This window comes from Anguilla anguilla, chromosome 15 (assembly GCF_013347855.1).
Source record: "Anguilla anguilla isolate fAngAng1 chromosome 15, fAngAng1.pri, whole genome shotgun sequence".
Taxonomy (NCBI): Eukaryota; Metazoa; Chordata; class Actinopteri; order Anguilliformes; family Anguillidae; genus Anguilla; species Anguilla anguilla.
In genome coordinates, this window is record NC_049215.1 from 23,260,332 (window position 1) to 23,285,578 (window position 25,247).

The following is a 25,247-nucleotide window of genomic DNA, read 5'->3' on the forward strand; positions in this document are numbered from 1 at the left end:
GCTATACTCAGATGAGATGGTGGTGGATTCATAAATGATTTGGGCCTGTTTTGCTACTAGTGGCCCTAGTTAATATCAATGGCATAAATTCCACCAAGTAACAGGACATTTTAGCCAAAAACCTGGTTGCCTCTGCTGAGACTTAACCATAGGTGGACCTTCAAGCATACCTCAAACACAAAAATGGTTCTGTGAAAATAAGTCAATGTTTTTGTAATGACCATCTGTCTCCAGTCTTAAACGCTATCAAAAACATGTGGTCTGAATTGAGGAGGGCAGTCCATATGTGGAAACCTAAGGATATCAAGGATCCTGACAGGTTCTGCATGGAGGAATGGTTCAAGGTCCAGGGATGACTACACCAAGTATTAATCACAGGGTTTCCCATAAATCCATCTCATAATTATCAGTATTGCTCAGTCCTGCAGGATGTATACGCTGCAGCTAAAGGGAAAGCATTGCCTTACATGTTCAGTAAGAAGTCTATACCAAAGCACACTTCAGGAAAACAATACAATGACAAATATCAAAATTTGGGGGTTTTTCCATCTTTAATAATCATTTTTTCCTCAATAACAGGAATGACCACATTTAGAATTTTTCTTTTGATGCAAGTATATTCAGACCAATCTAAAACTATCAACCTTATAAATCAGGCATATAAAACCATCTTTTAAAAAAAACTATAAAATACAAAATAAATATATATTTCTTCCCAACATTATTTTCATAGTTTCTAATTTACAAAACATGTGTACCAGTGTTCTCCAGTCTTGTAGCCAATGAGAGCAGGAAGTATGGAGATATGCAGTAATTCAGACATTGTCCACCTTTGTAACATATACGTATGCTCTACAGCAATGGTAACCAACCCTGTTCCTGGAGATCTACCATCATGTTGGTTTTCATTTTAACCCCAATTTGGCACACCTGACTCCACTAATTTGCAGCTCAATGCAGACCTATAGCTGTTGAATGAGGTGTGCTCTGTTAAGGTTTTAGTGAAAACCTACAGGACGATAGATCTCCAGGAACAAGGTTGTTTACCACTGCTCTACAGCCTGTTCCATGGTTACCCATTACTTCACAGACAAATGTTCCAGCTCTACAGCCTCTTCTACCATTATCTCACAGACAAATAACCTATTACACGGTTACCTCACAAACATTCCAGCTGTTCCAATGTTACCACGGATAGACATTCCACATCTATGGCCTGTTCATTTGCTACCTTACAAACTTTCCAGTTCTTCCACTATGATCTCACTGACAAACATTTCTATGGCCTGTTCCACTGCCAACTCACAGACAAACATTCCAGCACTATGGCTTGTTCCACTTTCACTTTACTGACATACCTACTCAACTGATACTTGAAAAGGCACCAGCTAAATAATCTGTTCCCTGGTTCACCTCAAACATTCAAGTACTACAGCCTCTTAAAATATCCATGTATATCCACCCCACAGTATAGCTGCTGCTTTCCCTTTGGGACCATCCCAAGACTGCAGTTGATGTGAGTACCAGCCAGTGACATATCCGAGTTACCCTGAAGCTCTAACAAAACCCATGTGTCCTCTAGCATCCCCACAAACAAAGAGGAATTCAGAGGCTGGATGTGCGCTCTCAGCCTCCTGACACAACTGCCTCCCCACACTCCCCATCGCCCTGCCCCCTCCCGTACTCCCGCTCCAGTCTGCTCACACGTACAGAACCTCCTCTTCAGAACCCACCACTCAACGTTACCGTGCCCTTCCCGCCATTGCCCTGCAGGCCTCGGTGAAGCCCCAATGCTTCTCTCCGCTTCCTCATCGCTCCACACGCAATCGAGTCTTTTGTATAAATATCATTTGATCTCCTTTTTCTCCAGCGAGCATCTTCCAAATTCACCAACGGCAATGCCCGAACCCCCCCCCACCAAACCTGAAGGGGGCTGCCCCTCTGCCCCCGCTCACTCACGCTCACAAAAGCGTCCGCTATCTCCACTCTCTCTGCTCTAGTTTAAGTGCGTTCCCCGGTGCCCTCCTCATGTTTTAACGTGTGCGTACTTCAACAAACAGGGAAGCAGCTCTTCCAAAGAGGGCGTGACACACACCCGAGGCTATTCCCAAAAACCTGAAAAACACATCAAAACCCAGAAGCACACAGCCGAGACTTCATTTAGAGGTGAAGGCCAGGAGCGGCCGCTGCCCGGGCAAGTGTCACGCTGCTAGATGGAAGAACTTGTATCTGCTATTCTGTGCTTTTGTTTATTTGACCCTACGCTAGCACTGAGTTCCTACATGGACCCACATGCTGGTGAACTGGCGTCAATTTGGCGAAATGTGAAATGTGTGGGGCAGCAGTAGGAGTCTAGGGTTGATGGTGAAGAGTTACCATCGGTGAGAGAATGGCTCTTGGGCCTACTCGACTGGTAAACACTGGTACAGCACTCGAGAAAGAGCAGTTTGAATTAATCACACACATACAGTACAGACATACAGGCTTACAGCAGTGGCTGGTCATGAGACATGTGCAGTCTGGATTCACCTGAGGCCAAGATGGAGATTGGAATGTGCATGTCTATCTATTTATTTATTTATTTATTTATTTATTTATTTATTTATTTATTTATTTAACAAAAGTTCAACCTCATTGGAGGAGTGGGGGGGCATAGAAGAAGCCCCTCCCACTTGTCTTCAGTCAAACGACCACCTATCAAATCCCTGCGCTCATTATCCCCTAAAATCATGTGAAGGCCCTATACTGCGAGAGCAGCAAAACTCAAAACTCACGAGGACCGTCGTCAATGAACCAGACTATGCAGAACAGCATGCTGGGATGAAGTCTGAGATTTCACTGCCCGCGTATTTTCCATCCTATAATATCCGCCCTTTGACTCGGGTGTTTTTCATTGGATAAGGGGGCATCGGCACAAGCTTAATATAAGCTCAGCAGAAGTTTTGTCTGAAGTGCCTGAGAGTTAGTGAAAGTGGCTGTAAGAGGAACTTCTGCAATGCCACTGCGTAGCAAGAAAACAAAACTTGTACTTTGGGTGTGGTACGCGAACCATGACACCGCGCACGTTTCCCAGAACGGCTCGTTTTTCTCAAAGAGCGCGCTTCATGGTAAACACGCAGCTTCCGCGTGCGGTTTAGCCGATGAGAAGCAGCGAAAGGAACTAGTTTGGTCTTGCGCTGCTGAGCGCACACGAAAAACAGTTCGTTCAAAGGATCTGCATTCTGGGCACTGAGTCAAGATCACGGAAGCAGGGCGGAGCTGGGGGCACAAAAGCACAGTGCGGTCCTAAATTTGTCATCCGGGTTCGAGTCAGGCTTTAAAGCTTTTTTAAAAACAGACCCTCAGAATATCTGAGGGAGCCTCACTTAACTGTCGCGACATATCTGTGGGGGGCTGTAAAGCTTTTCTTTAAATTTGACGAAGCTGTGGCTCTTGATGTAGCCCACTGCGCTGACCTGGGTTGAGTCCTGTGAGGCAGCACATAATTGTCTACAGCGCCTCCTACAGGTGAAGTCTTTCAGCAGGGCAAGAGCCACCCCTCTCCCCGCCAGACTGACTGAACCCCTGCACACAGCCTACGTTCTGTAAATTAATCACTCTCTGATGGCCAGTGATCAATACACTTCCACTGGCACAGGAGAAATAAAAGCAACCAGTGTGCGCAGTTCAGCCGAAACAGGTCCTGGACATGTTCAGCCGGCTGCAGCGTGTTCCTGGACATGGACGGGTTGCTACGGGCAAAGAGCCGGAATGTTAATGACGGTGGTAGGATCGCTCACCTTTTTTACCCCCTAGCGCCACCTTGGAATGATAAAACGCCCTTGTGCCCGGGCATCCAGGGGGAATGTGCGGGGCATCCTGTGCTGAAAAGCAGGAGGGTGGGGAGGGTGGGGGCGGTGGGGGGCGCTGCAGTCAGGGAGGGGCCTGAGTGGGAAGAAAGGCCACTCCCAAATCAAAGCATTGAGCTCAACAGCCAATAGGATCTAGCAGGAGGCTGTGACATTAAGATAACATTATTTTCATTGGTTGAGGCCGTGAGGTTCCAGTCAGGAGGGAAATACATACAGTCAGATACTGGCCTGATTTAATGTACATGTATGGCACACATCTATTTAAAATACACAAATATTATCATTAATATTAAAACATACGATTAATGCACTTTAAAAATACAAACATATAAAAGGACATAATCAGACTTACTTCAGGCATGTATAACATGGATGCATAGCTCTTCCTAATGGGAACTGTTAAGAGGTGGCTGAAAACACTGACTAAAGTCATTTCATGAAAAAGCCTAATCTCCTACAGGGGCCTCAATTAGCCCTGCCCCCTAACCTTTGACCCGTCTGAGGAGCCAGGTCATTGGACGACGGGGGGAGGGTACAAATACTCAACGCTCAGCTTGGACCCAGGTCTCGGTTGGCAATGTCTGTGTCAGAGTCTGACAGAGAGGAAGGAACAAAGAGTCCAGCAGCCCCAGGGCCTGCGCAGGAAACGCGCGCCGCGCCGCTAACCGGGAACACGCAACGGTCACTTCTGCAAGCCGCCATGAGGCCGGACTTGAAATGGGTGAGGGCATGAGCCCTCAGAGGGAGGAGCTCTGCCTGGTGGGCGGGACTTGAGTGGGACTAAGCCCGCCTCCACCGCCCTGCCAGGACCGAGGCTGTGTGAGCACTCTGGCAGCCAGATTACCAGCTGTTCTTTCCTCAAGACTTTTGGCCTTCGATTTCAATAATAAAGAGACGAGATTCAATCAACATAAAAAGAACAAACAGATTAAATACCAGCAAAGGCATGACAAATGGAAAAATCAAAAAATATTCTTACGTGGAAGCTAAGCATAATTTATACACACGCAAAAAAGCTAACTTAAAATTTCTAACAGAAAATGATTCCTTTGATATGCAGATAAAAAGCAGCGAAGTCCCCGTGACAACACTGTCAATCTTTGGTTTAGCTGAGAGGGCCTTCAGAGACACGCGAGAGTAGAAGTGCTGCCAAACATCACAAGTAGAACCCGGGTCTGCCACTGGGACGGGCAGAGGAGTGGACAGACAGACAGACAGACAGACATACAAACGAGGCACAGGATTTTTTTTCCCAGCATCCCTTGCAACACTTGATTTTACAGTCTGAGGGCGGGGAGGGGCAGGGCGGGGTGCTCACATGCCGCCCTCCCCCGCCGCAGCCTCCTCCAGACGCATCCTCTTCCCGTACGAGGATTCCAGGAAGTTCTCCTTGTCCTCGAAGTCCTCCGGCTGGAAGGCCCACTTGCCCACGCTCCTGTCCCGGGGGGTCCGGGGCGTGGGGGGGTCGCTTTCCGGGCCCAGCTGCCACAGCCAGGGGTGGGTCATGCAGTCCGCCGCGCTGGGCCGGTCCCTGTGCGGATCAGAACAGGCTCGGTCAGTGCTTGTTACGTGCAGGCGCTTTAACTGACCCCCTGCATGTGATCTGTGCTTCTCTTTTTTCCTGCGCTCCACCTTAACGAGCTGCAAATTGCCTGATAGGCTTCACCTGCCTGTGGCCCTACATAAGCCTGCTGCAGCTGAAGAACAGGAGAGGCTTTTGTGGAGCAGTTTTGTGGCTGGACCATGCACGATGTCACAGAGTTGTAGCTTTGTTTCGGTTATTTGTTTGTCTTTACGTATAGTGTTTGGACGGCTAATTTTCTTTTTCTTTTATGCGCACGTTTTGGTTAGGTTTTACATCAATATAGTATGTTGAGGGAAATTTCTGTTGCACCTTGTTTTGATTTGGGCACAAGGGACTTTCTGTTGAGCTCAGATTCGCCTTGTCCTTGTTTTTGTACTGTGGGCGGATTTGGGATGTCACAGCGCTTCGCTGCACAAAGGATCACAAAGCTCTGCAGGTTTCCGTGTTTCAGATCTCACCCACAATCCACTAAGCCAATAAGAATGACTTAACGAATGTTTCAGGCACGTGGACCGTGAAGTTTTGAGTGCACGGTGCCTCCTCATAAAAAATATATCTAATATATATATAAATCAATAAATTGCAAACCTGCTGATTGGTTGTGGGGCTGACACACAGAAATCTGCAACTATTTTATCTGCATACACAAATGGCTTTCACTTTGCACCGCTGACCCTTGAACTTAACGACCGGTAAACCCTAAAAAGGCTCTTTTACTGATTAACCGCGCTTTCACAAGGTTTGTGGAGAAGCTCACAACTGTAAACCCATAACAATTACCTGGCTTACCAAGAGAATGTTGATGAAAACTGGCAACAAAATTGGACTAACTTCTGTTAAAATGTAACAGAAGGATTAAACACAGGCAATCACCTTCTATATTACTGCACTGAAACAGGACGTCCTGTGTGAGCTGAGGTTGTTAACCAGCAACACACACATAATAAAATAATAATAAAATATCCAATTATATCCTGTTGAAATGCGTTCACTGACATCACTTCATCGGATTTAACCAAAGTGCCAACGCGGTTTTCTTACTGCAAAGCGCACTCGGCTCAGCCAATCAGCACGCTGCACCAGACCCTTCCCCTCCACTCATCCCCGCTCATCGGAAGGAGGTGAAAATACACGGCGGGTGCAGAGTCCAGCGGGATGGTCGCGGCTCGACTACCACCCTTTACCTGGAGCCCTAACAGAACCGCTCAGAATCGCTTTCCAGTAGAGCGGGACCTTCCCTCTGACAGGAAATGCTGATGTGTGGAGAGAGCGCCATCGTGATCAGACTTGAGCAGGCCATCATGATCAGACCAGCACACGCCATCGTGATCAGACTTGAGCAGGCCATCATGATCAGACCAGCACACGCCATCGTGATCAGACTTGAGCAGGCCATCATGATCAGACCAGCACATGCCATCGTGATCAGACTTGAGCAGGCCATCATGATCAGACCAGCACACGCCATCGTGATCAGACTCGCGCACACCATCGCTCTGAGCAAACTGCAGCTTCTACCTGCACACTGTGACTCATTCATGCTGCTGAACATCCCCTATGCTGTTATCGGGGGCTCTCAACAACTGCAGAAGATATTTCGAAGAAAATCAGTATATAATTTATGAATGAACTACACACTCTTGCATCGACTCTTTCAAACCAAACAAGCTGATATTTTGCTTATATTGTAACTGTCGGAAGTTGTAGCGATTTGACATGACTACAGGACCCCAGGTACGAAAGCCAGCGGTCACAGGGTTCCTACCCAATCAGACGCTGCCGTCTTCGTGTGAAGCACTCAATGCGCAAGTCTTCGACGCGCATCCAGCTGCATAAACGGACAGAATGTGCGAAATTGCGAGCTGTGTCGGTCGCCCTGGAAACCGATGCCTGCCAGGCAAATAAACAGTGATCCAGCGCAGCGGTGAGCTCAATAACAGGGAATCTGGGAGTGCCGCTCTCCCGGCAGTAACAATGGCGGTCCTGAGAGGCTCTTACATAAGCGCGCCGCGCTCTGACTGCTCCCCTCAGACAAGTCTGCTTCTGCCCGTCCGCTTTCAGGGCCCGACCCTCCCAAACTCGCACGCTCGCACCCGCTTGCCGCGGGACGGCGCCGCAAGAGACGCGGTCCGCAACGGGGTGCAGAGAGCCGCCATGGGACCCCCCCTACAGGACAGAGAGCCCCCCCGAACACAGGGACATCCCTCGGGACACAGAGAGACCCCCCCAGGACACGGAGAGACCTGGGAGAAAGACCCCCGCCACTCACTCGGGCGATTTGACGAGCAGCTTGCGGATGAAGTCGACGGCCAGCTCGGACACCTGGGAGAAGGCCTCCTTGCAGTAGTCCACGTTGACCTGGGACACGTTGAGGAAGGTCTCCTGCTTGTCCTCCCCAACGAAAGGAGACTCCCCGACCACCAGCATGTACGCGATCACTCCCACACTCCTGCAGCGACACACACGCACATTCAGTTTTACTATTCATTTACTATTACTTGAGCTATAATTGTATCCCTCTTATTTATTCATATTTATTCACTTTCACGTTAGTATTTCAATAACAACTAAAATGAACTGAACTGCAATGAACTGAACTGAAATGAATAGACTGCCATGTTGCTTACACAAGGCTTTCTGACAATGCACTTTCACAGCAGAATCCTTGAGAGGTTTGCTGTTGAAAGGGGGCATGGGGGGGGGGGGGGGGGGGGACTCACCATAGATCTGTAGCGGTGGTGATGGGCTCATAGTTCAGGATCTCTGGGGCTAGAACAAAGGCAGAGGCATTACCCAGAAGACACTGCAACAGGTTTGCGCAGCAAAACATTGTGCAAGGCATTGCTACTTCCTGTCTTGCCAGGCACTTCCGTTCCGTGTCTGGGAAAGAGGAAGCGAGGAAAGCAGGCTTGAGAAAGGGCTGCGCTGATGTCACACAGAGAGAACCGTCAAGGGCGGTGCTGTAGTGTAGCGGTTAGGGAACTGGGCTTCACAGACGGGGTGGGTAAGCAAGTGCTTCAGTAGAAATACCCAGCTGGATAAATGGATAGTGTCTAAAGCTGTAATCTCCAAGTTTCCCTGGCTGAGGGAAACTTGGAGCTTCTAGCCTTGTAGAACCTTACAAAGCTTGTAGAGGCTTTGTAAGCTTCTACAAAATTCCAAAATGTAATGTCAATCCGTCAACCAATGGTGCCTGTCAGTCAGGCTCTTCAATGAGGAAAAACCACATTAAATGTTTTAAAGAAAGACTTCCTAGATTAAGAATCAAACATTTCTGCTATCCACTGCAGGCCTCAGTGAGACTGCTTGGTCCTCAGGGAACAGCTGAGAAAGCCAGCTCGGACAGTGGAGGGGAGGTGTGGAATTTCACGTGTACGGACAGCGCTGGAGAGGGAGGGCGGGGTCCTTACCCACGTACTCCGGCGTGCCCAGGATCTCCCTCAGCTCGCCCGCGGTGCCCAGCCTGCGTGCCAGCCCAAAGTCCACCAGCTTTATGTCGCCCAGCGGAGACAGGCTGGTGAGGAGGATGTTCTGGGGCTGTGAGGGGGCGGAGACATGCTGTCACGGCAACTCTGAAGGGCTGGGTTTCCCTCCACCATTTGTATTTATTTCAGAGGAGTGTTCAGAGACAGTGTAGAAGGGTGTTCAAGAGTACAGTGATATACACAGATCAAATGTGTGTGTGTGTGTGTGTGTGTGTGTGTGTGTACACGCACATGCATGTGTGTGTGTGTGTGTGTGTGTGCCAGCTCACCTTCAGGTCCAGGTGCACCACACTGCTCTGGTGCAGGAGGTGAATGCCCTCCAGCATCTGCCAAATCAGACGGGTGATTTGTCGCTCCGGCAACGGCTCGTCCGAGACACAGTGGTCAAATATCTCCCCGCCCGCCGCGCTGATGCACACACAAGCGCACAAACAGACACAGACACACACACACACACACACACACACACACACACACACACACACACACCATGTCAGCCTTTGTTTCGGGGACCTTTGTACTCTCAGAAGGTTCGTGTTCAAGCCCTTCCCAAGTCACACAATAAACTCTTCGGCATGTCCACTGCCCCTTCACTTGGCTCTCCACAAGGAGGATTGTGGGTAAAGCAATTGAAATACTGACACACTCTGGCTCTATGAGCCCAGACTCACCACTCACTAATGTAACTCACACACAGCAGTGGGCTTGGGTTTCAGAGGACATTAAATTCCATTTGCATGAGGCAGGGCCTGCGGTGTCATGTGATCAGCGTTTGGAGCGGGGTCATAAACCGCACAGCACTGGAGCACGGTCCTGCTGCGGTCTGACCCGCTCGGACCCGCTCACTCCCCACAGGTCCTTATCTAAAGCCGTGACCGTGAACGGGGATCAACGCTACACAACCCTGACCTGGATTTAAAGACCGGACCCTGCCCGGTCACAGGGCAGAGAGCAAGGCTGGGGCCAAAATGGGCTGATAAGAGGGGGAAGGGAATGATGGAGGGAGGGAAGGAGAGGCAGAAGTGTTTGTATCACATAACATTTTATCAAATCAGGTCGATATCAAGAGCACAAAACCAATAAAGATGGGTTTTATAGGGCATATGGTGAAGCTGATGTGACCACACCTGCAAACTCCCTTTCCAGTAAACTCGACAAGGCTTCCGTTTGACTGGACTTCAAACACAGGAAATTCATAAACCTCCAGAGAGGGAAGGGGTCTATAAGAACCCTGCACTGTAGATACAGCTTCACAGTGCTGCCATTATCGCCAGCCGAGCTCTGTCCATGAGTAGGCCCCCTGACAACAGTGGGCACGTCAAGGAAGGGAAGAGGCGGGAAATTACGGCCGAGGAGGAAGAGTTCGCACGGAGGACAAGCGCAGCACCTGACCTTTCACCTTTGAGCTTTACGCCGCTAGTCCTCTTCCCGCCTTCAGCGCAAACGGCAGGTAATAAACGGCACTGAAGCACTCATCAGCTCAGCACGGCACACCCTCCTGGCAGCGGTGCCAGCAATCCCACAGTGCCGCTGTGAGAGCCGCTCCCTCTCTCTCTGCACGGGCGGAAGGAGCGGGGCCGTCCGGACGGTGTCTGCGCGGTGCGGCTGTGCTCAGTGAGCGGGGCGTGCGCCAGCCTGCTCACCGTCAAAGGCAACGCGGAGCCCCCAAAACCAGTTTAACATCCTGCAGCGGGGGAACTTTTATATTTTATATGTCAAAACAGAAGCTCCGACGTGACAAAGTAACCTAAACCTAATCCTGAAAAGCCTTCTTTAATAACACCACTAAACGATTCAACTGCGATCCATGAGCTCATACATTAATAAACTTTCACATACTGGGCTGGAAATACTAGTTTCACATAATTTATCGTTTATCTACTGTAATTATCAGTAAGGCTTTTGTGGCAGTCTTGCTCAGATACGCAGAAAGCTGGCCGTGCTGTTTATCGTGAAGGGCAAACAGTGTTATCCAGACCCGCTTGCAGTGCTTGCACTTCTGGGCCTCGCCCGTACACACGGGCGGGCACTTCCTGACGCAGGCGAGGCCTACCTGCCCCGCCACGAAAGTGCTGAGTCACCCGGCCCACTGCTGAATCCCTGTGGAGCAGCCGCGGGAACCGGCCGCGAGCGTGACCTCCAGCAACCGCGACCGCAACCGCCCCCCCCCCCCCCCAAACAAAGCTGCGGGCTCGCCCTGAGGCGGCCCGAAACCTGACTCCTGTCTCCGTGACAACATCAGAACCCCGCCCCCCCAGACTCACTACTCGAGCAGCAGCACGATGTCGTGGTCCGTCTCGAAGGCGGCGTGCAGGTTGACCACCCGCGGGTTGTTCCGCGCCGCCTCCAGCACCGCCATCTCGTGCACGATCTCCGCTCGGCAGTCCCGCCCCCGGCGACGCTTGCGCAGGAACTTGGCGGCAAACTCCTTACCCGTGGTCTTCTCTATGCACATCTTCACCACCGCAAACTTCCCCCTGAGAGAGAGACAGAGAGACAGACAGAGAGGGATAGAGAGAGAGACAGACAGAGACAGGGATAGAGAGAGAGACAGACAGACAGAGAGGGATAGAGAGAGAGAAAGAGACAGACAGAGAGGGATAGACAGAGAGACAGACAGACAGACAGAGAGGGATAGAGAGAGAGACAGACAGACAGACAGAGAGGGAGAGAGAGGGAGACAGACAGACAGACAGACAGACAGACAGACAGACAGACAGAGAGGGATAGAGAGACAGACAGACAGACAGAGAGGGATAGAGAGACAGACAGACAGACAGAGAGGGAGGGAGAGAGGGAGATGGAGAGGGAGATAGAAAGATTAAATTACAGCACTTAATCAACCAAGGACTGCAACACATCCATTGTATAAAAAAACATCACATGTTCCTTTCCTGTCTTTATTGTCCCTTCTCTCTTTCTCACTCTCTGAAAATTCTGAATGGCGAGACATTTTAAAATGCATACTGCAATCCATCCCTCTGCCGAGAGAGATAACGTTGGAAAAGGGAGGGATTGAAATGAAGATGCAGGAATTTCCTGTTTCACGTTTCTCTCTCCCTTTTCCATCCTTGATGTGCCAAAAACGTTTTCAATTTGCTGACTCAAAGGCTTTTCAAAAGCCGCATGGTTAAATGTCTTTTGCGGCTCACGACCCGGGACACACTGTACGTCTGTCACAACACAGCTTGTGAAACAATGTACACAAGTGTACAAACAGACAAACAACGGCAGTCACAACAGAAAAGGTGTGGACCACATCAGAACTTCCTGTTAGCAACAGGAACTTCCTCGGCACAGAGGAACAGGGCACGGTAGGGAGACGGAGGTGACGGCCTCCGTCTCCTGGGGTCTGTGGTGGAGCTAGCGACGTTTAGAGCTCAGAAAGCGTGTCATTTACACGCACGCACATCGGTCACACTGAGGCAGCCGTCACTCTTAACACAGCAATGCATTCTGGGACCGTGCGTGTCTTCACACCTGTGCTTATCTACACCCGGTAACAGTGCGCTTAACTGAGATGAGCACTCACAGACAGCCCCCAAAGTTCAGGGCAGCACTCTGCTGGCTGCCAGGTTGTCCCTTTGGCAGTGAGAAACGCCTCATTGGCCACTTGGCCACCGACTGGGCTGGCGAAACCCCTGGCACTTTTGACTGCTCAGCGCTCACGCATACATTATGTCAGCTGAGGGCACGGCTGTCCAGCACGTGCCCCGGGAGGCCTGACTCACAGCTGGTCAGGGAAGCTGGGAGCCGTGTGACTGAACCGCACTGGGGATGAGTGACAGTGGGGAGGACCGGCTGAGCCGGAGCAGCTGATAGGAGTGCTGAAGCAGTGCCTTCAAACCCGGCCTCGGGGGACACTGACAGCCGCAGCCACCCTTTCTGCTTCACTGATCAACCGAACAGGGAACTTCAGAAGATTTCACGAGTGTCACTGACATAATAGTCCCAGGGGCCCAAAAGCCCCTGGTGATTTCTCACGGAAATTTACGGTTACGCAGTAAAGATAAAGTTTCCCACGTGTGTATAAATGTGCACATGCAAAAATGCACATGCACGTACGCACACACACACACACACACTCCTATGTTCAATCCCGACAGTGGATGTATAAGGCATAACAGCACCATCGCAGGAGCACTAGGACTGTGCCTGAAAAACTGCCCGCTCGGTTTCCCGGTCCCGCAGAACCAGAACCCTCACTTAAAATGTTCTGAGAGACCGGCGGCCTGGCAGGGCAGCAAAGAGCACGGCGGCTCAGAACAGAGCGCGCTCAGAACGCGCTCCAGAACCCTTCCCCGGGGCTCTCAGGGCTGGGTTTAGCAGGGGCTTCTTCCTGGCAGAGACACGAGCCCCCGGCCAGTCACAGCAGCACACAGTCATGCTCTCCACTTCTTCTTCACACCCTTACGAACCGCCCTTTCCTGACTCATTACAGTGTGTTAATATGGGCTGTGTTCTGCGAGCCGGCCTGGGTAAGAGTGTGGGCTGTGGGCTGTGGGCTGAGGCTGCAGAAGGGGGGAAACGCGTGTGCTGTGTCGGGGTTTTCTGTGTTTGTGCGTCGGCCGACTGTAAATGACCCACTTCCACGTGTCACCGCTGGAGTGGCGACTACGAGGGGGGAGTCCGGGCCAATTCTGCGTATGATGGCGAATGTGACGAACGCACACGCTATCGTGCGGGAACACGAACACGCAAGACACACACAAATCACACAAAAGCAGGAACCCAAGAGGCAGGAGTAGTGGCAGTTCCTGTTTCTCAGCCCTGCAGGGAGCTCCACAGCTATTTACTCTACAGATGACTTCCTTCCCCTGCCACAGAAACACTGCGGAGGGGTGTGTGTGTGTGTGTGTGTGTGCATGCCTGTGTGAGTGTGTGTGTGTATATGTACACTCCACCATCTCACTGCAGGATTTTGCTCAATGTCATAGCGGTCAGTCACAGAGCACAGTTGATACGAGCACGTTTAAAACCATTTAACCCCATGTGTTTCTGCATGGGTGAGGAGGGACAATATGTTTTTGGGGATGAGATACATGGCCTGGATGACCCATGCTGAAGTATTCACACCTACTGAATATCCAGCAATATTCTGATTGGCTGCCTCTGACTCCCACACAGTGGGGCTGCCAGGACACCCTGAGAGAGCTGATCCTATGTCAGAATCCCCCCTAACCTATAGTTCAGGGAGGCAGTGCGTTCTGCGTTATCTGGCAACCAGGGGGTGGTCTCACGAGGAATTGCTTCACATTTCACGTGCGGGGGCAGCCAATGTTCCGGTCACATTTCGGGCCATGCTGGTCAATCTTACTGACCAAGGACATTTGGACAGGCTACAACGCCTGCTGGAGCACTGCAAGTCTCTACGGAAAGACGGTTTAACATCCCCACTCAGGGTCGACCTTTCTGAGGGCAGAATTTCTCTCTTGCATGCTCCAGGGACTAAACACATTGAAGTAATTATACTTTGTCTTGTTCTGATGGAGGTCACTCACTTTACGGGGCTAATTTTGTGTGTATTTCTCGAGGGAGTTTCACAATAGTGGATACGATAAACCAAAAAAGTGTCCAAAAACACTGCAGATGCACTTCAAGTTGTTAAGGATAAGACCAAACATTACCTATAGATTTACTCAGAGCAGTAGTTGGAATGCCTATTCACAGACAAAAGGGGAAGTTTACTGACAGATATTCAGAGCTTAGGAACTGCACATATAAGACGATTCACTATTGCCACATTTCCTGGTCTGAAAGTGTGCATGAACATGCAGAATTGTGGGCAGTGAATAATCATTTACACAGGAAAATGTGGGTTATTCATCCAAGGAAGTGACAATATTTGCACACTGTACATCCTCAAAGCTCAAATCTGACTATTGTAATATCCCACTCAGTCAAATTCTCGAAACCATAGATCCTTTCATTCGATGTCTGTGTGTGTATGAGTCTGTGGGTTGTATGGACTCCAACTGAAAACACACTAACTGCAAGTAAACATTCATTTTATGGCAGAACGCAAGGCACGTATGTGTACTTAATCTACGGCATGGAACCAAGGCCATGAAAAGATTCAGGGGTTGCCCGACTCCCAGAACACTGCATCACAAAGCAGGGGACAACCTGCAGAGCTCTGCCCACATTCTGACACCCCTCCCACTGTGACCGGGGCTCGACAAGCCCATGCCCACCTGTCTCCTCCCTCTCCCCTGACCCAGACCACTTGGCCCCTCTGTCCCTGACGACAGCAGAAGGTGATTTTCCAGAAAGCGAATAAACACAGCTGGCTAGCCATTCTTCTGCTAGAAGATGAAAAATGAATTCGGAAAATGAACTGAAAAGCAAAGCAGTTTTTTTTGCTGATATATTTGCAAAACACCTTGAATTCTGACAGGGGTTTGTTTCCACTCTTATTCATTTTTGATAGATGCTGTAATCTCCTCCCTCCTCATAAATCCTATGGATTTGATCCCGTCCGGCACAGCACAGACTGGAACTCAGGAAGTAGGTAAGAACTGCCTGCATTGGAGTGATAACCTGATTGCAGAACACTAGCCAGGGCTCTACAGTGCTCCCATTTTATAAGCATTTGCTCCTGAAAATGGATGTGCACTAACTGGAAAAAATATTTTTGAGCACATCAACTAACTGGGATGCATTAGTGTGCTCTAAATTTAACTTTAAGAGCACATGTGCTCCTTGGAAAGAATGTTAGCATAAAGCCTTGCTAGAAAAAAAAGAAGCTTTCCTGTAAAGTCATAAGAAAAAAAACGACATTCCCACAGAAAAAAGCAAAAACACACCGACTCTCTCTATTGTAACGCAGTATCACCAAGAAGGCCCATTTATAACCAATAGGCCTACATCTAAAGTTAATAAAACAAACCGATAATTAATACTGTAAACAAAGGTAAACAATACTCCACAGCCAACATATCTTTGCACATGAATACCTATAACATTACTATCAAAAGAAAAAATCCAAAAAGAGAGAAAGAGGATATCTAATGACTCAGTCTGAAGAGGTGTGTCTTCAGTCTGTGTCAGTAGGCAGGTAGGGTTCCTGCTGTCCTGTCTGCAGCGAGGAGCTCATTCCACTTCTGGGGGGCCAGAACAGACAGGAGACGTGACCCGGAAGTCCACCATGCAGTGGGGGAGGGGCCAGGTCCCCAGAGGTTGCAGTACAGAGAGGTCTGGCTGGTGAGCAGGGTCTGATGATCTTTTGAAGATATGACAGAGCAGACCCTTTACCTGCCTGAAAGGCGAGCACCAAGGTTTTGAATTTGATGCGTGCTGACATTGGTAGCCAGTGCTGGGAGATGAGAAGGGGGGTGACATGGCTGAGCCTGGCAAGGTTGTAGGTCAAGCAACAAATCTGACAACTTCCTGACCTTTCTCAATGATGCAAGAACAGCCCACAGGATTCAAACCTGCAGTCATCACTTTCATTGCCAAGAGGCTGCAACTAAGTCAAAGTGTTTTTCCCCTCTTGAATGTGGAAAATATACGAGCAGAAAATCCCTTCGTAAGTATTGTACACTCGGATTCTATGCAGTCCACAACAAGCTTTCTGCAAGTGATAGCGGTCACTTGACAAGGTTGGCATTCCTAACGCGGTTGGAGAGTTCTAGCTATTGCAAACCCTTCCAGAATCGCAGAACATAAACACAGATCTGAGCAGTATTGTTCAAAACGCATCCACGTATCCAACAGCGTAAGAAACACCCACTGTCCCAGAAATTAGTGTGTAGAAAGAGTGTGGTGCAGTTTATTGACAGGAACGTCTTCTGTATGGCTGGCCAATGTGTCAAAAATATTTGCATTATCAGTTTGTTCACCTTCTGCCATGAAACGCGTTGTTTTATCTAGCTTGGCAATATAATTTTCCCAGACAAGAAAGCTATCCAGCTTGGCTAGGCATTCAACTTTTGAAAATGATCAGATGGTGTCCAAACTGTACTGCAGCACTATAAAAACACGTTGTTTTTTTATTTTTAGGAAATATCACGTTGCCAATTTTAATATGTCCGTTATTTAGATATTGGCGCAGGATGTTTTGAGATATTAAACGGAAGTCTACTTAGAAATATTTACATTCAAAACAAGTAACTGTCTTAATATATTTCATGGTGGATCTTAGGATATAAAATTAATTTTTGCAGTGGGACTACTGCACAAATATGTACTAACAGGACATTAAGACAGCGCACACAGTTGATACATTGCAAGGTTCCAGACGAGATTATCTCACCTGCCAAGTTCGCTGGTCATCTCGAAAAGGCTGTCCAAGGGTTCGTTCCGGATAGGGGTCTGAATTTCCCCAAAAAGCCCAGGAGGGCAACTGCGACTATCCAACCGTCTTCTTGACATCATAGTCCAGCCGGAAGCCTTCGCGTTCTCCCAGCTAATTTAACTGTTGAGCTGGCTAGCCCAATGTTAACTAGCAAGCTAGCTAACGACGTGCTTCGCAAGGTGAGAAAGACTCAAAATAACTTGTATTCACTTTAGCTAACTTAGCTGAAGTTATCCACCTGGGTGCGTTTTCCCCAGACTTATTTATTTTCGTTGTAAAGTTGCCACTGGTGGTAATAACAATGAAGTTGAGCGAACTTTTATTACGTTCTTCTATTTTGCGAACGATACCTAACATTAGCTAAATAGCTACTTGTCTAACGCTAGCCTGCTCGCCAACTAGCAGGCTAAAACTGTTCAACAAGTCCAATGCCAGCGGGTTGATAGCTATGCACAATGGTGACAAACGTTATTGTAAATTCACAAGAAATTGTTGTTTCTCGGAAACAGTGAATCAGAATTGCAAACTTGTCCTGGCTTTTTACCAAGGTGACACATCCTAAAATGTCACTTCTCTCTCAGATGAAACTTGAACATTACCTTAGCTCTCAATCGTTAGCCAGCGCTAGACAACTTTGCCTATCAGTTATTCCACGAACACACACCGCCGCCACCAGTTGCTCGCGGTTTCCCTGCCAGCTTGTCACTGTTTTCTTTTTTCTCAGCTCGATCGTACGCACGAACAGATCCGCGTATCGGAAAGACGAGATCCTCTTGCGGATGAAAGTTTAAATGCTCTTCCTTACGGGTCACAGAGGCTGCGTTGATACAACCCGCACTCCGGGCAGTGCACTCTCGGCTTTCCTGGGTCGGTTTTCGTTTGAAAGCTGAGTTTGGGTGCCCACATTACGTCACACTTTTCGGATTAATCCAATCAGAGCATGACCGGCAGAACTGGCTTCAAACCGAGTGACGTACCATCCTCACTTTTCTACTCCTTTCTTTTTTTAGCGCAGCGCCGCACAGCGTTCACTGTAGCAAGGCAACTCATTTTGAACTTGCCACCAAAGGAAGGCGGAAGTCCTTGCCAGAGGGTGACGGATCAAATAGGCCTACATTTGCGATCACATTATTACAATGTGCAGACAGGAAGAAAAATACTATGCAGAGAGGATAGAATGGAACTGAGAGTGGCAGACTGAGTAACCGGTAATAGAACTGGTAGCTGGTTCTGCTTTTCTTTTGATGCCAGTTGCAGACCAGATGTTACACAGTGAACACAATGTGCCTTTTCTGTGCTACACCCAGTGTGTCTTGGCAGGTGTACCCTTATGCATGTCTCGACTGGAGGTATAGACAAGTCCAGGTTATTATCCAGAAACTGCCTAGAACATGCTGATCCTTTCAAATCAATTGTGTCATACAGATTAAGCTTTGATTTTGTAAGTTGTGTTTTTTGAAATGGAAAGTGAATACCACAGCATTAAACTTAAACAGACACTAGAATTTGTCTTGTGCCTAACAGTTACCTCTTCAATAGGTAATCAGTTTACAAATAAGCATTGAAACTTTTTGACAGACTTTTGATAATCAAGGCAGACTCTCATGTAACTCGCTTTGGATAAAAGTGTCTGCCGCATTTAATGTAATGTAACTCAGTTTTGTCACCTCCCTCTGCCTTCTGGCACTGGTAAAAGTCTGCAGCTAATGCTGAACACAGCCATGCAGCAGGTCTGCAATCTTCTCAAGCATGCTCATGGTACACCCTCCTCACCTCACTTCATTGGCTACCTGTTACAGTTCACATCGAGTTTACAACCTTAGTACTATAGCCTAAAGGGCAGTGAATGGAACAGCGCCACCATACCTCTAATCAATCTTCAAACCATAAACATTAGGTCTACAGTATTATCTTAAATATGCAAGTGAACAATAAAGTTGAATTGAAACCCTACACTCCAACCTGATCTCTCAATTCCGTGACTTTGAGGCTACCTCCTTCCTGCCTGGTGCTTCTCCCAGTCATGATGTCCATCTGTACTTGTTCCACAGTGGTGGAAAGAGCTTCCCACATTGGTTGGCACATCAACAATCGTTGGCCATCTTCTGACGTGGGCCAAACACCCACTTCTTCAGATGATATGATGGTTCCTCTTCTATCCCCAGCCCCTGAACTACCACCTTTCATACTATCAGGCAATGGTATTTTTATGGGTTTAAGTTTCTTTCCACAGGGCTTGTCATAAATGTAATCTGTATGTACTCAGAATTTGCATTTTGGCTCTTGGTTAGCATAGTTAACTTGCACTAGTGCTTTAGTGCTGTATGTTTCACCTATATTCACTGGTCTGTGGATGTAGTTAGCCTGGTCTGGCACTGTTACTCATATTAATTGGGTGAATGCAAACTCTCATACAGTTTATCTGCTCTCAATAAGAGCATCTGCTGAATGAGTGAATTGCCACACAAGTGCATTGTAGTTCCTCACAAATGTGTGCCAGTGGTTTGAATATCTTTCACTCGACAGAAAAAGAGTGGCACCAGATTTTTTTTACCTGAGGCCTCAGTGCTGGGGATGAGGAGTTTCAATGGGGAACTGAAGAAGTCCCAACCACCTCTCATATGTACTGATGCACATACCTTCATTCTTACCTGCATAGCTTTCTTCCAATTGGCCTTCACTGGGCAAAACAAAACATTATTTACTACTACCAACCCCCAAATTATGTACACATCAGTCTCTTAGAGTGGGCATAGTGAATATTACATACACAAATCTATATAAAGTTGATTTTGTCAAAACAGTGTCAGAAGCCTGAAAGCATGGAGGATGCAGAACAGTTTAGATTGTCGGCAGTTTGATAGAACTGTTTTATATAACCTTAAGAAACATCACAGTGAGACACCACTTGCCTTTGGTGACCTAAATGGGCCACCTCACATTTCCTAGGAGATGGCAAAGTTAAATGAACAGGGTTAAGACAGACTGCAACATATCCGCTTACTGCTGTCCAACTAGAAGTAAACAATCTATGCTAACAAATGAAGGCTATGGGCTCTGGTATGATGGATATATCAGTCTCTCTTAACCCTGTTTTATGATCCCCAGATGGCAACCCTAAAGAGCAGAATGGTTAAATCCACCCTGCTGTCCCCTCCGCCTCCACCTCAAGCCAGCTGAAATGACAAAAGAAACACAGCAGACATGTTCTTTTTAAAACTCGTGTTCCATGTTTACAATCATAAGTGTGAGATGGAGGAAAATGCTTTGCATAGAGTGAAGCTCTGACACAGGTGTGACACAAACCCTGCCGGTTCTCGGCACAGGCCGGTCCGGAGCTGGGCACTCGGACCCGCTGCGGACCGCCGAGGTCCACGGATCAAGGCCTTCATGTTGGGAGAGGCTGGTGTGGACTTCCCTGAACAGGGGGAGCAAACCAAACGGGGAAAGAGAGCTGCAGGTGGGATGCCTGAACCAACTAGTGAAGGCGGGGGAGACCGTCCATGCTCATGAGGTGCCCTAAATGTTGGATGAGGTGAAGCCAGGCTGGCTTACATGGAGGAAGGAGGGGTGTCAGGACAGGGTGCACAGAGAGAGAGAGAGAGAGAGAGAGAGAGAGAGAGGCAGAGAGAGAGAGAGAGATACAGAGAGACTTGGGGAGTCTAAGCCAGCCCCAAACCTTTGGTACATTCAGTGCAAATATTTACACAGGACTGGACAGAGGCTTCTATACAATTATATACAAACATACAGAAACAGAGACATGTAAAACTTACAGTTTCCCTCACTTTTTTTTCAAATCTGAGCACGTATTTGAGCGTTCTCATTAGCCTTGTCCTGTGACCCATGACCTCTCACCCCTTGAACAGAAAGATGGATACAGTTGATGGGGGAAACAGGGAGAGTATGTATGATCAAGCCCCTATCTCCCTGAAAGAGCTACTCAGAACTGTGTGTTGCTATTCCTCCAGCATGCATTATAAGCTATAAAACACACCATAGTCCAGTAGCTTTGGTCTGCTGAAAGAAGGGGAGGGGCATTTTATGATGCCACCCATTGTCCCGCCCCTCTCACCTCCAGCACTCCTATTGGTGGTATACTTCACAGAGTAACACAACAGACCTGCATGCAGTAAAAAATCTGAGGAGTTGGAATATAAAAGTTGCTTGTTCAAGTGCAGATGGAGGAAGCAGGATCCTGTACATCACAACCTGTGTATCTGAAGTACACTCACACACCCACACAGCTACCAACACATGACCGCTCCGACACACACACACTCATAAGCACATGGACTCGTAGGAACACACACGTGCATGCAGGCACGCACACACACACACACGCACACGCACACATGCAGACAACATACACACATACACACACACAGGGGCCTTACTGAATAAAGGGGGCATGAGAAGCAACAGCAAATGGAGGACAAATCCTACAAGTATGAAATCTCCCAGCGGGAGGGGAACCCCCTAAAAAGGCCTCTGCGCAGGAGAGACTGGGGTGATGGAGGGGGCAGGGCCAATGTCCCATGTGGGGGACTGACCCGTGGCGACCCCTTCCTCACAGAAGGGGCGTATCCACTGCATGTGAGCAGAGCGTGTGTGTGAACACACCACTAGGGGATGCCCAAATCTTCATGAAATAAGCCTTAAATGCGCAAACCAACAGGAAAGAAACAATCAATTTGCAGCTCTTATTATTAAATTAATATTAGTCACAACTGTTTTAAGAGTAGAAAAAAATGCTCTGCAAATAATCCTCAAAGCAGGGAGCATGTCCCACAAGTTTATAGCTTTGTCACTGTTAACAGTATAAAAATCTTCTGAGGGTCAATTCTTGGACTGGCCATACCCACAGAACTACTCTCCAGAGTGCAGACAAAGGGCATTACAGGCGTCGGGCACCCTAGTTTGCCCTCTTGTTCACGTGGACAGTGGGATGGGTCCTCTGAGGTGCAGGGGGGCAGTCCCATCCCGAGGTATAGTGCTTGCCCACTCCCCCCACCAGCAGCCCAGCTGGAGAGACCTCCCAGGTCAGTCAAACCACTGCCCCTCCCCCACTCCCCACCCTTCCAAACTTCACTTTTAACGCCTTCATTAAACATTCACGGGTGATTGTTTCACATTCATCAAAAGCTTGGCCATTACACCAGCGAGAGAGTGCGTCTGTGTGTGTGTGCATGCGGCATGCCCATTTGTGTGTGTGTGTGTGAGCGTGTATTTAGAAGTGCACAAATGGGACACGTGTTCTTGTGTCGTGCATGTGTGTGCAGCATGCCGGATCTTCGGCTTCTGTTCATGTTACATAGACTTTCAAAAGAGGAAATAAGGAACGTGATAACAACTCATAGTTATACATCCATAACAACCAACACTAATAAAAGCTATGACAGTGCTTCATTCTTATACTTCTGTTGTCAGGCCTGATAATGAGAGATAGTAGATTGTTGCACATTACAACAGCGACTGAGTCTCCTACTCGCTGCATAAATCCACTGAGCACTGTGATAATCCATTGTTATAAAAAGCCACTGAGCACTGTGATAAACAATTGACGTTAACGAGTTGATAAAAACAATAAAAACAATCTACCCTAAATTTGCAAAGGTACTGTCATTCAATGGCAGCAAAAGAGATTGGTTTGATTGATAATGGGCCATATATCCAAGCCTAACTGCTATGGAGTACTTGTAAATTGATTGTCCTGAAGCTTCTTAAAGCTTTCAAGACATCACAAACGCTAATAACATAGCATATCACTCAGTCATGTTATTACTGTAGGTAGAAAAGAAACAGTTGATAAGCATATAGAACTCATACCTTTTCCTACTTTGGAATCTGTGAACATTTGTGTGTGGGAGTGCGTGAGAGTGTGCACCTGAACAGTCCAAAGAGGGGAAATTATGTCCCCAAATGGGCATCAGTTCAAAACTTGGTTTGACTTGTTCATCGTCCACTGTGTGTGTGGGGGATGAGGGAACTGTGTGTCCCCAGTACAGCAGTCCAGTCAACACGAATCCCAGCCACAGAACACTGCAGCCTATCTACAGATGGGACGTCCTGTGCGGGTCGTGATTGTAACCCTCCATAGCAAAGGCATATCTTTAATCCCGAGAGGAAAAGGCCAGGGGTCTCTCCTACACTCCCAACGAGTCTAATATAATCCTTTGGAAATTCATATTTTAAATATTAAAACATGAGTCTGTGTTTATTCATTCATGTTTTTGTACTGTTTTTTTATACTTTTGTTTCTTTTTTTGTTGTTTCTTTCCTTGACCTCTTTTGATTGGTGGGAAGAGCTTCATCCATGGCTCCCATTGGATATCCAGGGCGATGGAAAGCGGAGGTAAGTGCTATCGGGGAGGGTTTGTTGGGGTCCCGTGAGGCCACTTTTCAGGCTCGACCCCTTCTTCCCACCCAGTTCCCCGACAGACCTGAGTAGGCGCGGTCACGGGTGAGAGTTCGACGCTCAGGGGGTGTGGCCTACTTTTCATTGTGCCCGCCTCCGTATTCGAGCAGGATGAGGCTGTGAGATGCGCCTGCATGTGCTTCTGTTCAGCGCAAGCGCGCGCGCTCCTGATAGGTGACAAACGCACCCTGTCTGTGTGTCGTACGCATTGCATGTCAGCAATTGTGTATTTTGTGTGCGGCTAGTGCTTCAGAGCATGATGTGTGTGCATTTTTAGTTTGTCAGTGGTATGGCCAGGGCTTTAGGGGGTGCAGCCAGTTTGTCTGTGTAGTGTGGTCAGTGTTTGTGCATGGGCAGGGTGTCGGTGTCTGTATGTGCAGTCAGTATGCCAGCGCGTGTGGTCAGTGTGTGAGTGCGTGCGGTCAGTGTTTCAGAGTGTGTGGTCAGTTGGAGATTGGGGCTTCCATGGAGACCAGGGGGCAGAGGGCACAGGCCAGATGGGGAGGGTGGGATGTCACTCCAGGCCAAAGGTGCTTGTCTCCTCCACAGCCGTCAGCATCTTCTCATACAGCATGGAGAAGGAGGGGTATGGCGGAAGGTCCAGGCGGTTGAAGCATGTGTGAGCCCTGAGGAGAGACACACACACACATGCACATACACACACACATACGCACACATGTACACACACACACGTATGCACACGTATACACACACACAGACACACACAGAAGCATAAGAACCCCTCAGTTTTGCAGTCAGATGGGCAGGGAGACTACAGGACACACAAAACAGATATCCATAAAACAGACAGTCAGAAGAGTGAGGAACGGACAGACGAATCTACACAGGGATGAAAAGTCTTACTATGGCTCTCAGAGCACTTCTGAGCAAAGAGAAATATGAAGGTTTACAGAAACAGTGTTTTTATTATATGAGTTGCAGGCACAAGACAGATGCTGAAGGACAGAGACCCTTAGGGAAGGAGAGCAGGGGGAGGGGCTTAGGCAGACAGACAGATGGACAGTACCTGGGTAGGGAGGTGATTTTGCCCCACTTCTCCACGCAAAACCTGCGAGGTCCGTTACTGCCACGCAAGGAGGCGAACCCCTCATAGGGAATACTGGAGGTGCCTGTCACAAACTGAGGGAAGGGAACACCCCAATCAACAGCTACAGTTAGACCTGGCCACACACAGCATTCACAATACACGGCACAATTCTCTACAGTCCACAAATATCAGTGAAATACTAATACTTATTATCAGTCCATATACGTAACATAAAGGCAGGAAACCCCAAGTATTGCACCTATACAGTGAGAAATTTGTATGATAATCAAAACCTTTTCTATGTGGTGGGTACAACACTGTTTTGCTTTCCTGAAAAACATGTTCCTTATTGCACATGTTGTTTAGAACAACTCTGGTGACCATGTCATTTCTGGCATCTCACATTTAATGAGAGCTTATATTTGCTGCCAATTGATTTTCAAAATGGACCCTTTGCCTGCAAAGCGGTTACTTTATATTCATGCCATTAAAAACACTTGCTGCAGATAAAATGGCCTTTTTTACACAAAAGTAAACACCGTAATTTGCACTCTGGAGTATAAA

At 48.2% G+C, this 25,247-nt stretch overlaps 2 protein-coding genes across 3 annotated transcripts in view; both read right to left on the reverse strand.

Moving 5' to 3' along the window:
- Positions 1 to 528: 528 nt before the first annotated feature.
- stk17b (serine/threonine kinase 17b (apoptosis-inducing)) lies at positions 529 to 18,172 on the reverse strand. The gene is made up of 7 exons (XM_035393554.1): positions 17,176 to 18,172; positions 11,186 to 11,398; positions 9,191 to 9,329; positions 8,847 to 8,973; positions 8,157 to 8,205; positions 7,706 to 7,885; positions 529 to 5,382 (listed from the first exon to the last, which is right to left on the reverse strand). The coding sequence occupies exons 1-7, from the start codon at positions 17,295 to 17,297 to the stop codon at positions 5,166 to 5,168; spliced, it is 1,047 nt and encodes a 348-aa protein (XP_035249445.1). The 5' UTR covers positions 17,298 to 18,172; the 3' UTR covers positions 529 to 5,165.
- A 1,899-nt stretch (positions 18,173 to 20,071) lies between these two features.
- The window catches only part of hecw2a (HECT, C2 and WW domain containing E3 ubiquitin protein ligase 2a), a 34,393-nt gene continuing 29,217 nt past the window's right edge, over positions 20,072 to 25,247 (reverse strand). For both annotated transcript variants that reach the window (XM_035394393.1, XM_035394392.1), the window contains exons 28-29: positions 24,663 to 24,775; positions 20,072 to 24,261 (exon numbers count right to left, since the gene is read on the reverse strand). In XM_035394393.1, the coding sequence (XP_035250284.1) occupies positions 24,150 to 24,261; positions 24,663 to 24,775 (225 nt within the window). In that variant the 3' untranslated portion in view covers positions 20,072 to 24,149. The remainder of the gene's footprint in view (positions 24,262 to 24,662; positions 24,776 to 25,247) is intronic.